An 11,302-nucleotide genomic window follows, 5' to 3' on the forward strand; every position below is an offset into this window, starting at 1 on the left:
GTGATCCGCCCGTCTCGGCCTCCCAAAGTGCTGGGATTACAGGCTTGAGCCACCGCGCCCGGCCGAGACAGACATTTTTAAAGCTATAAAGAGGGTAGGACAAAGGAAACAGTAGTGCTTTTTGGGAAATCTGATTGACACAAATGTATTCATATCGTTTATCTATATGATTTTGTATTAACTATAACTCATTCTGGTTTTTTTCCCACAAGTATTGTGGCTATTTAAAATTTTATCATATGGGTCAGATCTTAGATGTAAAATACCTAAAACCACACTCAGAAGTTCAAGTGAGTGCTGATAAAATGCATCATGTTAGATTCTCAGTATGATTCTTCCACTTTGAAAAGGTAGAGAAAATAGACACTGTGGTGAGGGACAGGACAAAAGAATTGTAATTATACAGAATCATGTTCTAAAAATTATATTTGTATGGTGGTTTATTGTTTCAAAATGCTTTTACTTCATTACCTCATTTTAGGATTTCAATAGCACTGTAAGGTAGGTGGGACAGATAGTGTCTTTGTTTATTGAGGAAGAAATGGAATGTCAGAAAGGTTGAGTATTATGTCTGAATTTACACACAATGCCTGATAGAACTGGCACTTGAACCTAATTCTCTTGATCTCCAGTGTAATGTTCTCTCTATTATGTCTTATTGCCTAATTGAAACTTGAGTTTACATCCACTGTAAGACATAGAATTAACTCAGTAAATTGTCTTATGCATTATATTTTCAGAGAAGTTATAGCCTCTGAAGCAAGGGACACATCACCATTTTGTATTTTTCTTCTGAAATTGATTCTTCCCAAGCACTTAGGAATGTGCCATCTTATTTATGTGATACTAATATTATTGTCACCCAAGAAGTCATTGCTACTGGTTCTTTCTCTCTGATGGTGGTAGTCAGGCAGGCAATGAACAATCTGTCACCTTTTATATGGTCTACTCAAGTCTATTCCCAGTTGTTCTTTCTAGCCTAATGCCATAGTTATATTCTAGGTACCTTATATCTTTTAAAAATTGAGTTATAATTCATATGCCATAAGATACAGCATTTTAAAGTCTATGTTTCAGTGATTTTTAGTATATTTACAAGGTTGTGTAGCAATCACTACTATCTAATGCCAGAACATTTTCATCAATCCAAAAAGAAACTTCAGACTCATTTACGGTCGCTCCTGTTCTTCCCTTCTCCTCTCCCCAGGCAACCTATTACTGTCTTTCTCTATGGATTTCCCTATGCTGGATATTTATGTAAAGGGGATCATATACTGGGACCTTTTGTGTCTCCCTTCTTTCACTAAACATAATGTTTTCAAGGTTCATCTATATCATGTACTTGTTCTTTCTGATGGCTGCGTAATATTTAATTGCATAGATCACATTTTGTTCATCTACTGATGGATATTTGGGTTGTTTCTACTTTTTGGCTGTTATAAAGAACGCAACTATGAACATTTGTGTTTGAGTTTTTGTATGAACATGTATATTTTTAATTCTCCTAGGTGTATACCTAAGAAGTAGAATTATTGGGTCATATGGTAATTCTATGTTTAACTTTTGGAGAACTGTCAAACTGTTTCCACGGTGGCTGCACCACTGTTTCTACCAGCAATGCAGAAAGACCTTATATTAATTTTTTTTTTTTTTTTCAGAGACAGTGTCTTACTCTGTCATCCATGTGGAATGCAGTGGTACAATCATAGCTCAGTGTAACTTTGAACTTCTGGGCTCAAGTGATCTACCTCAGCCTCATGAGTAGCTGGGACTACAGTTTTATGCCACGATGCTAGGTTAATTTTAAACTTTTTGTAGAGACAAGGTCTCACTAGGTTCCCAGGCTGGTCTTAAACTCCTGGCCTCAAATGATCCCACCACCCTGGCTTCCCAAAGTGCTGGGTTTATAGACATGAGCCACTGTGCTCGGCTCGTACCTTACATTTTTTTAGTGGACCATTCATCTCCAAGCCCCCCTCCTCCCCCCAAAAACACGAGTGCAGTGCCACAATCTCAGCTCACTGCAACCTCTGCCTCCTGAGTTCAAGCAATTCTTGTGCCTTAGCTTCCCATATAGCTGATTACAATCATGTGCCACCACACCCAGCTAATTTTGTATTTTTAGTACAGACAGGGTTTTGCCATGTTGGCCAGGCTAGTCTCAAACTCCTGGCCTCAAGTGATCTGTCCGCCTTGGCTTTCCAAAGTGTGGAATTAAGGTGTGAGCCACCATACCTGGCCTCCAAGCCTATTTTTTATTTCATTTTCTGCCTCTATCTGAAATATGCTTCCTCTTCTGCCCACCTCTGCCTCTATGTCTAACTACCTGTTGAAATTCTGTGCATTCTTCAAAGCCTAATTCAAATGCTGCTGCTTGTGCAAAGTCTTCACGGGTTACTAGGGCTGGAAGTGATTTCTCCCTCATTAGTGTATATAGTTGTATCATTTATTTCTCTTTGAGGCCTTTTGTAATAGTTGTTGGAGTCTTTCTTATTTCTTGATGTGATAATACCACATTTTTGTATTATCATAGTGAGAGATAAATATATATCTAAAATGGGCCTTTAGTAAATATTGGATAAATGAATGAGAGACTACTGGAAATCCTTAAATTGGCTTATTAAAATGTTGCAGGAGATATATAATATTTATAAAATTGGAATATTAATATCTGAATACCATTTTAAATAATTTTATAATTTTTCCACTGGAATGATGTTTTTACCTGTCCTCCCAACTGGCAGGTATGTATAGCTACAAATATCTCCTAATTTCTTGGCCTTGCATTAAACTGTTGTATGAGCAGTTGCCTTTCAAGGTCATTTGACAACTGGTTGCCTGCATTTATCTATTGGATCTGGCATCTTTGTCTGTAGTTACATGTTAAAGAAGCTGTGTTACAGTACAGCTCAATGTTTTTAGGTCTGAAGTTAAAGATTCATTTTGTAAAATTATAGTACATCATTAGATAATAAAATAAATCTAAATTATTTTAACTTTACTGTCTTTATTAGGCTATATTTATTTGGTGTCCATTGTGAAAATTGATGACCAACTAGCCAGATAGGCCAAATAATGTAGTCCAGATACTGTGATCCTTTGTTTATAAATGTGTGATATCCTAGTGGTTAAAAGCATGGACTCTGTAGGTATGTGGCCTGAGTTTGAAACCTTACTTTTTTTATTTGTTAGCTGTGTGACTTTGAAGAAGTACTTAATCTTTCTGTTCCTGATGTTTTTCTCTATCTACAAATATGTTAACTTTCCCTGGCTATACATATTTACATATTATAGTAATATATATGTAGCGTATATATTATCTATATATTATACAAATCATATATGCCATGCATGTTATATGTGTATATGTATATTATATAATTACATATAATATGTAAATAATATACATATTACATATTCACGAGTACTCATGTTTATATTTACATATATACACATACATACATTTAGCAAAATAAGAATCATACTATTTTGAATCTTGTGCATTTTACTTAATTTTATTAATATTCTCATATGCCATTAAATATGCTTCAAAAACATTTTTTAAAAATTTTTTATTTCTTCTCACAGCTGAACCAGTGGTCACAAAAACATTGTTTTTAATGACTGCATAGTAGTCCATCATGTAAATGTACAACATGTATTTATCAAATTCTGTATTATAATTTTTCCTCATTTTTGGAATTTCAGTTAATGCTGCAGTGAATATCCTTGCACATTAATTTTTGTCTGGCTTTCAGATAATTTTTTAGTGAGTTTTTTAAGGTATTTTGATACACATTTCCAAATTGCTTCCCAGAAGGATTGTATATTAATTTTATTTAAGAAAATTCATTTTGAATTAATTTTATTTGAAATTGGAGCATTACATGTTTATTTTGGTAAGTTGATTTTTGCTCATACATTCATTCATTTCGACAAATATGTGTTAAATTCATACTATGTGCCAGGTATTCATGGGCCCAAAGTATAGCACTGTAAACAAAGTATAGTTTTTAATCTCATGGAGTGTTCCTGTCTAAAGTACTCCAGGTATCAGTGGGTTAGTTTTTATTTTCCCTTATTTCAGAGTCAGAATTGAATAAATTATTTAGAAAAGAGGAAAGCTTTTCTCTTAATGACCTATCTATGCTATCAAGTTTTTTTTTTTTGTTTTTTTTTGTTGTTGTTGTTTATATTCTATCTAGTCTATATAGATTTTCTTAGGATTACGTTCGTGTACTTGTTTCAATAAAAAGTAAATGCTTTTATTTTTATTTTTTGAGATGGAGTTTTTGCTCTGTTGCCCAGTCTGGAGTGCAATGGCACGATCTCGGCTCACAACAACCTGCATCTTCTCCTGGGTTCAAGCAATTCTTCTGCCTCAGCCTCCTGAGTAGCTGGGATTACAGGCATCCCCCACCATGCCCGGCTAATTTTTGTATTTTTAGTAGAGATGAGGTTTCACCATGTTGGCCAGGATGGTCTCAAACTCTTGACCTCATTACAGGTGTGAGCCACCGCGCCCAGCCCCTGCTGTTTTTTGGTATTATTATTATTATTGTTATTTTTTAATAGATACGGGGTTTCACCTTGTTGCCCAGGCTGGTCTCAAACTCCTGAGCTCAAGCGATCTGCCCATCTGGCCCTCCAAAGTGCTAGGATCACAGGCGTGGGCCACTGTGACTGGCCTTAATATTGCTTTTCATGCTCTGTATGAGTCACAGAAGATACAATGCTCTTGAGGAAACTTTAGTGTATCTGTGTTATACCTGTAGTCATGTCTGAAGGTAAACAGTCACAATGTCCTTCAAAGTCCATTCCCATACTCCCTTGTTTCTATAATAATTTTTCTGCTTATATTTAAGTTCTAATTAAGAAGTCGTATTACCTTAAATTGTAGTTATTCTAATCATATTGATATCAGTTTCATGGATATTGCATCTTTATTTCATTAATAGGTTGAATCATTTATTTTGGACCAAGAAGATCTGGATAACCCAGTGCTTAAAACAACATCAGAGATATTCTTATCAAGTACTGCAGAAGGAGCAGACTTACGCACTGTGGATCCAGAGACACAGGCACGACTAGAAGCATTGCTAGAGGCAGCAGGTACTTTTTTTTTTGTTTTATCTTTTTCATCTCTTTAAAAGTCTAGATCTCTTTACAGAGTTACGTGGGATTACCCCAAAATTCTATGACATTATACAAAATTTAAAATCTCTAAAATTTATTTTTCTTTTTATCTCCCAAAGAAAATGTTCACATTTTGTATTTCTGGGCTCAACTCTTTTTTTTTTTTGAGACGGAGTCTCGCTCTGCCGCCCAGGCTGGAGTGCAGTGGCCGGATCTCAGCTCACTGCAAGCTCCGCCTCCTGGGTTTACGCCATTCTCCTGCCTCAGCCTCCCGAGTAGCTGGGACTACAGGCGCCCGCCACCTCGCCCGGCTAGTTTTGTTTTTTGTATTCTTTTAGTAGAGACACCGTGTTAGCCAGGATGGTCTCGATCTCCTGACCTCGTGATCCGCCCGTCTCGGCCTCCCAAAGTGCTGGGATTACAGGCTTGAGCCACCGCGCCCGGCCTGGGCTCAAGTCTTATATTTTTAAGGTATTAAGATAATCAGCATCCTGGCGCAGTGGCTCACGCCTGTAATCCCAGCACTTTGGGGGGCCGAGGCAGGCGGATTGCCTGAGCCTCAGGAGTTTGAGACCACCCTGGGGAACATGGTGAAACCCTGTATCTACTAAAATAGAAAAAAATTAGCCGGGTGTGTTAGTGTGCGCCTGTAGTCCCAGCTACTCGGGCGACACTGAGGCAGAAGAATTGCTTGAACCCTGGAGGTGGAGGTTGCAGTGAGCCGAGATCACTCCATTGCACTCCATCCTGGGCAACAGAGCGAGACTCTGTCTGGAAAAAAAAAAAAAGAAAGAAAAGGTAATCGTCTAGTTATCAAAGAAAACTTACCTGTTAGCCATTATATAATAAAAATGTGGGAGATAAATTTAGTTAATCATTTATGACTTCTTTATCTGTACTGATTTAGGGAGCTGCATATTGATTACTTGTGTATTTGCTTTATGTTTAACTTGATTTTAAATAGCTAATTTTTTTATATGTAATACACATTATAAAACAGCTAAAGTGATATGAAATATATTAAGTAGATAACAAAACCTTCCCATTTTCTGTCAAGGTTTACATATACTTCTAGACTTTTCTCCTTGTGGTAATATAAATACATGTATATGTTTGAATATACATGATTGTTAAAAATGAAGTAGGATCATAATACACAAAATACAACTTTTTTTCCCCATATAATTTATTGTAGGCATCCTTCCATGACAGTTTATATTAGTCTTTCTCTTTTTATTGAAGGGTACCATAATATTCTGTTGCTTGGATGATCCATAATTAATTTTACCAATTTTAGCTTATATCCAGTTTTTTAATATCACAAATAATGCTATAGTTTATAACCTTATATATCAGTAACGTTTTTTATTTGTGCAAGTATCTCTTTAGGACAGATTTTTAGAAAGTGTTATCAGTGGGTAAGAATATATTTGCATTTAAAATTTTGGCAACTGACTGGGCGCCATGGCTTATGCCTGTAATCCCAGCACTTTGGGAGGCTGAGGCAGGCGGGTCACTTGAGGTCAAGAGTTCAAGACCAGTCTGGCCAACATGGTGAAACCTCGTCTTTACTTAAAAAACACAAAAATTAACTGGGTGTGGTGGCACACACCTGTAATCCCAGCTACTCGAGAGACTGAGGCAGGAGAATCGCTTGAACCCAGGAGGCAGAGGTTGCAGTGAGCCGGGATCGTGTCACTGCACTTCAGTCTGGGTGACAGAGCAAGACTCTGTCTCAAAAAATAAATAAGTAAAATAAAAATTTGACAACTATTATTAAATTAGTCCCTCAGGTTTGTGCCTGTATTTATTTATTTATTCACTCAAAAATCAACAGTTTTTGAGAGGACCTCACACCTCAGACATTGTCTTGTCAATTTCATAAATGAAAAATACCTCACCATTTTAGTTTGCATTCATTTTATATTATTAGTAAATTCTGTGGTAGCTCTTTATAAATGATATAAATTCATTGAGTGTTGTGTATATAATTTTTAATTTTAGTTTTATTTATAAGAATGAATTTAATTTAAAGCATGGCCCCGGAAGATAGTTGTGACCAAAGGAAGAAACAATTGAATTGTTTGTTATAATATTAGAGACTATCCCCCCTCTGAAGATACTACTGAAAATAGTATAATCAGATATCCTGTACTAGAGATCTTATGGTGTGACTATGTATTTTGAGAGAAATCTCATTTATTTGATACAGTTAGCATCATGTGAAGTTACATATGGATTAGGTAGAGGACAAATTAATATGTGCATTGTAAAGGTAGAAAGACTAAAACATAGGTGGTTATGCCATGGCCTTTTGACATTAGTGGCAGAATTGAAATGATGAACCTTATCTTCTGTCAACCTAACCTATGGATTCTATACCATTTCTTTTTCCTAGATAATAGTGTTTAGAAATATTACAATTTGCACTTTTATACTTTTTTTTTTTTGTCCTGCACTACCTGATTGATTGATGCACACTGAAGGAATTGGCAAATTGTCAACTGCTGATGGTAAAGCTTTTGCAGATCCTGAAGTACTCCGGAGACTGACATCCTCAGTTAGTTGTGCACTGGATGAAGCTGCTGCTGCACTGACACGGATGAAAGCAGAAAACAGCCACAATGCAGGACAAGTGGACACGTATGTGTTTAATGACTTTTGAGTATTAGACATTTTCTTGAGTAGATTTTGGGAAAGTAGCGAATTTTGGTTGAATATATCTTTTGGTGGAGCTTATAAACTTTATTTAGCTGAATGGATATTACATTTTAAGTGGATATATAAATGTATATGTATTATGTAGCTATAAAAATGGATATTTTTGTTTCTTCATTCAGCTCTTATTCATTGAGCATTCTTGTGGAATGTATTACACTAGAATCTATGAGAAATCCAAACTGAATAAGATCTGTTTTCCAGTTATAAGGAAGTTACTTATTCTAAAAGTTATTATAGTAAACTCTAAACTGATTGCTTGAGTACTGATACATGAAACGAGTTACTAATGCAGTAGTCTAGTTGCTTGCTACTCAGATATGGTCCATGGGCTAGCAGTATCAGCATCACCTCAGAGCTTGTGAGAAATGCAGAATCCCGGACCCTACTCCATGTCTACTGAATCAGAATCTGCATTTTAACAAGAAATATGAGTAACTCGTACACATTAAAGTTGGAGACTCAGTGGTCTGGTTAGTCATTCTGTGGTAAAATAGTTTTCTTAGGTTTTCGCCTTCACTGTTACTAAGTAAAAATTTCAGCCATAGGATTATATCCCAAAATATCTTTGGGAATCATTATATAAGTAGAGTTTAAAAACTTGTGCATCTAATACAGGGGTGTCCAAATTTTGGGTTCCCTGGGCTACATTGGAAGAAGAAGAATTGTCTTGGGCCACACATAAAATACAACTACTAGAGGCCGGACATGGTGGCTCATGTCTGTAACCAGGCACTTTGGGAGGCTAAGGTAGGTGGATCACTTGAAGCCAGGAGTTCAAAATCAGCCTGGACAACATGGTGAAAACTCATCTCTCCTAAAAATACAAAAATTAGCCAGGTATGGTGGCACACATCTGTAATCCCAGCTACTTGAGAGGCTAAGACACAAGAATCACTTGAACCTGGGAGGTGGAGGTTGCAGTGAGCCAAGATTGTGCCACTGCATTCTAGCCTGGTCAACAGAGTGAGACTCTGTCTCAAAAACAAAACAAAACAGAATACAAACACTAATGATAGCTGATGAGCGAAAGGAAAAAAAAATTGCAAAAAAATTTCGTAATGTTTAAAGAAAGTTTACAAATTTGTGTTGGGTTGCTTTCAAAGCTGTCCTGGGCCATGGGTTGGACATGCTTGGTCTAATGCTTTAAAAAACTTTATTTAAAATTTGTTATAATATGTTAGGAGATTTTAAAAGATAAAAATGACAGCTGGTTTCAGATTCACTCACTGGCTTTCTGGCTTGGTTGATAAACGTGAATAATTGAAGTTCCAAACAAGATGCTCAGCAAGTAATATGTTCATATAATTTTTTTCTCTTACTGTATTAACATTTTTCTTTGTGTGATTATTTATATTTAATATAATTTATCATAGGACCCCTGAGTCTTTTTGTTTCGGTTAATCATTGAATGGTTTTGTTTCCAGTCGCAGTCTAGCAGAAGCTTGTTCAGATGGGGATGTTAATGCTGTTCGTAAGTTGCTAGATGAAGGCAGAAGTGTAAATGAACATACAGAAGAAGGAGAAAGCCTGCTGTGTTTGGCTTGTTCAGCAGGGTATTATGAATTAGCACAAGTAAGCAGAAATAATCTTTAGTGATTAAAATTGTGGAAGGGTTTTGATGTTTTATTTATTTTTGTCACTTATAAGATAGATTATAATTAGAGGCCAGAGTCTTCTCTTCCCCCATCCCCCTTCCCTTTTTGGTAGTAGGTAAAGTAGAAACAGATACACAGTTTATTTTGTTGCCTGTACATGCAACTGAGAATGGTCCATTTTTCTGCCACTTACTCAAAGCTAATCCTAATGATTAAGAAACAAATAGATATAATAATAATTTTAAATTTGTCCTTTGAAATAATATACAACTATAATGGAAAGTAGTCATTATTTTCATCACATTCAGGTTACCCCAATTGTTTTAATTTTTTTTCCTTCTATGTTAGAACAGTACTGGGAATTAACCATGTTTTTACCAGTTTCTGTCTTGTGAGTATAGTTGAGTATAGTGTTCTTTAGCTAGATAACCTCAAGCATAACATTCTTTGACAAGAGCCATCACATTTTATAATAGGATGGCCAATATGATTGCATATTTTATTTAAATATTAATATGTAATGATACTGTAAAATGTAGCATGTAACCTGGCATGTTGAGCAGTGAAAATTGGCATAATTTTTTCAAAAGGTCATTATTGATTTTTCCTGACCCCTATTCTAGAAGAATATCTTCAGAGATTCAGTATATTCTCTAGAAATACTATTGAATAGTAAGAATTAACAATTTATCTGTGTGTATATGTGTTTAAAAGGTATTGCTTGCTATGCATGCTAATGTTGAAGATCGAGGGAATAAAGGAGACATAACTCCCCTGATGGCAGCTTCCAGTGGAGGTTACTTAGATATTGTGAAATTATTACTTCTTCATGATGCTGATGTCAACTCCCAGTCTGCAACAGGTATGTAGAAAATGATGTCTTAATTGGGAGAAAAAATTGACATAATTGTTACCTGAGAGAGAGAAAAATTAGATTTCTGAGGAAAACCAGTATAAAGCTACAGAAAAATCTTAGCCTTTATGTAGAATCTTTGAGTAAAATACAAAGTAATTTGATATCCTCAAAAGTCTTTAAAAGCACACTTAGATTCTCCTTTAGTCAAGATTGAGTTTTTGTGGTATGAACATAATGGAATATTATTCAGACTTAAAAAAAGGAGGAGATCCTGCCATTTGCCACAGCATGGATGGACCTGAAGGACATCATGCTAAGTGAAATAAGCCAGACACAGAAAGAAAAGTATTGCATGATCTCACTTTTTTTTCCCACATTCTTATGGACATACGTATGCATGATCTCATTTACATGTGGAATATTGAAAATTTACAAAAAGAGTTAAATATATAGAGATAAGATGTTGTTTACCAGCTCAGGGGTAGGGAGAAGAAATGGGAGAAGTAGGTAGAAGGATGCAAAGTAGCAAATATGTGGAATGAACAAGTCAAAAAGTCTGATGTACAACATGAGGACTATAATTAATAATAGTGTATTATATTCAGGATTTTTTGCTAAATGAGTAGATTATGCTGCTCTTGCCACAGGGGGCAAAATTGGGTAACTATGTGAGAAAAATGTTAATTTGTTCTATAGTAACCATTTTACTATGTATGTGTCTTATAACAATATGTCACATACCTTATGTATGTAATATATATGGAGGCAAGATTTATAAACTGCATTTCTTATAATTCTTTATCTTCAATACAAAACCCTTTAGATTATAGATAAATCTGAGTGTTTACCCTATAGGGTTTTACATGTTGAGTTTGTGGAATACATTTACTAATAAGATTTTTTAATTATTTATTTATTTATTTATTTTTGAGATGGAGTCTCGCTCTGTCACCCAGGCTGGAGTGCAGTGGCACGATCTCGGCTAACTGCAACC

General features: G+C 35.5%; 1 protein-coding gene across 2 annotated transcripts in view; it reads left to right on the forward strand.

The window, feature by feature from the left end:
- LOC105507012 (ankyrin repeat and KH domain-containing protein 1-like) overlaps nucleotides 1–11,302 on the forward strand; it is a 67,200-nt gene that overhangs the window by 33,471 nt on the left and 22,427 nt on the right. The window contains exons 2-5 of one of the 2 annotated variants that reach the window (XM_011935354.1): nucleotides 4,959–5,112; nucleotides 7,623–7,779; nucleotides 9,282–9,429; nucleotides 10,167–10,314. In XM_011935354.1, the coding sequence (XP_011790744.1) occupies nucleotides 4,959–5,112; nucleotides 7,623–7,779; nucleotides 9,282–9,429; nucleotides 10,167–10,314 (607 nt within the window). The remainder of the gene's footprint in view (nucleotides 1–4,958; nucleotides 5,113–7,622; nucleotides 7,780–9,281; nucleotides 9,430–10,166; nucleotides 10,315–11,302) is intronic. The other variant, XM_011935355.1, reaches the window with a different exon arrangement.

Source organism: Colobus angolensis, unplaced genomic scaffold (assembly GCF_000951035.1).
Source record: "Colobus angolensis palliatus isolate OR3802 unplaced genomic scaffold, Cang.pa_1.0 Scaffold142, whole genome shotgun sequence".
Taxonomy (NCBI): Eukaryota; Metazoa; Chordata; class Mammalia; order Primates; family Cercopithecidae; genus Colobus; species Colobus angolensis.